At 37.3% G+C, this 1,143-nt stretch overlaps 1 protein-coding gene across 2 annotated transcripts in view; it reads right to left on the minus strand.

The window, feature by feature from the left end:
- Positions 1 to 27: 27 nt before the first annotated feature.
- The window catches only part of ics (ras suppressor protein 1), a 12,948-nt gene continuing 11,832 nt past the window's right edge, over positions 28 to 1,143 (minus strand). For both annotated transcript variants that reach the window (XM_022838979.2, XM_086969758.1), the window contains exons 6-7: positions 917 to 1,038; positions 28 to 637 (exon numbers count right to left, since the gene is read on the minus strand). In XM_022838979.2, the coding sequence (XP_022694714.1) occupies positions 509 to 637; positions 917 to 1,038 (251 nt within the window). In that variant the 3' untranslated portion in view covers positions 28 to 508. The remainder of the gene's footprint in view (positions 638 to 916; positions 1,039 to 1,143) is intronic.

Genomic DNA, 1,143 nt, shown 5'->3' on the forward strand with positions numbered 1-1,143 from the left:
TATTATTATCCGTTGTAAAAATTTATTTGCCTTTCACAGTTGCAAAGTTTTTTTTGTATATACACAGCGTTCGCTTAGCGAAAGGAACCTCGTCTTTTTCCTCCTGCTGATTTAGGACATAAAAGTGACGAAATCAGCCAAAAACTCGTTGATAAAGCTGTATTATTATCGTTCATAGAGCTCGTATTCCTCTGTGAAAATAAACTAGCATATTTCGGTACAGCATGCTTCAGGTTATATATAAATGTGTGTGTGTGTGTAAGTAAATATCATGTTTGTTCGGAGACCCGTATAGGTTAGATATTTTTATATTTAAGTAGGCACACTCCAGGTTGTAGAATCTACGTTTATGCTTAAGTCGGCTGGGGTTTGTCAAATGGACCCTTCAATTCTAGAAAAACATCATAGCGTGTACACTAACAAGTGAATGATTAGGATATCGCTTGCCGTGGCAGTTCCAATGCATTGCAGAACCTACCCAAGGGCGTCGGCTGCGGAACCACTAGATTTAGGTTCTACGGGAGGCCTTCTTGGACTTGTCGTTGGTTTTTGGAGGTGGGGTAAGTCCCAGCTGCAGCTGCTTCTCATAAATGTAATGGTACTGCTCGGTCCGGATAAAATCAATCACATGAGATACCTGCACAAATCAGAACCATTAAAATGGTAAATTATAAGCAATAATGGAAGTACGCAAACAGAAGATAACTTTGTTGTAACATAATATCGTGAAGCTTAAAAATTTCTATTTTTCATCGATTACTCAGAGGAGTGTTAGAAACGAATAGCTAGCAATTCGTTAATATAAGAGAAAAGAAAACAAAGGTCGAGCATCATCCGTTACATTTTTTAAAGTATTTACATGTTGTACTTCTTTATAAGTACAACCTGTGGGTGTTTGTAACCTGTTTAAACTTACTCCAACTTCAAGTTGGTCCGCAATTGGTTGAATCCAGGGGTTGTTCTCAAGGCGAATTACGGAACGATGTGTCACGAGATCGAGAGTGCCCAGTTCAGGTGGGATTAACGTGATCCGGTTACCTAAAAAGAAGAATTAGGTTAAAATAGAGAAATAAAAATAAATTCAGAATTATTTATTCAGAAGAAATTTATATCTATCTAAAATCAATAGAACCCTACACTTCA

The sequence above is a fragment of the Varroa jacobsoni genome, unplaced genomic scaffold (assembly GCF_002532875.2).
Source record: "Varroa jacobsoni isolate VJ856 unplaced genomic scaffold, vjacob_1.0 scaffold_82, whole genome shotgun sequence".
NCBI lineage: Eukaryota > Metazoa > Arthropoda > Arachnida > Mesostigmata > Varroidae > Varroa > Varroa jacobsoni.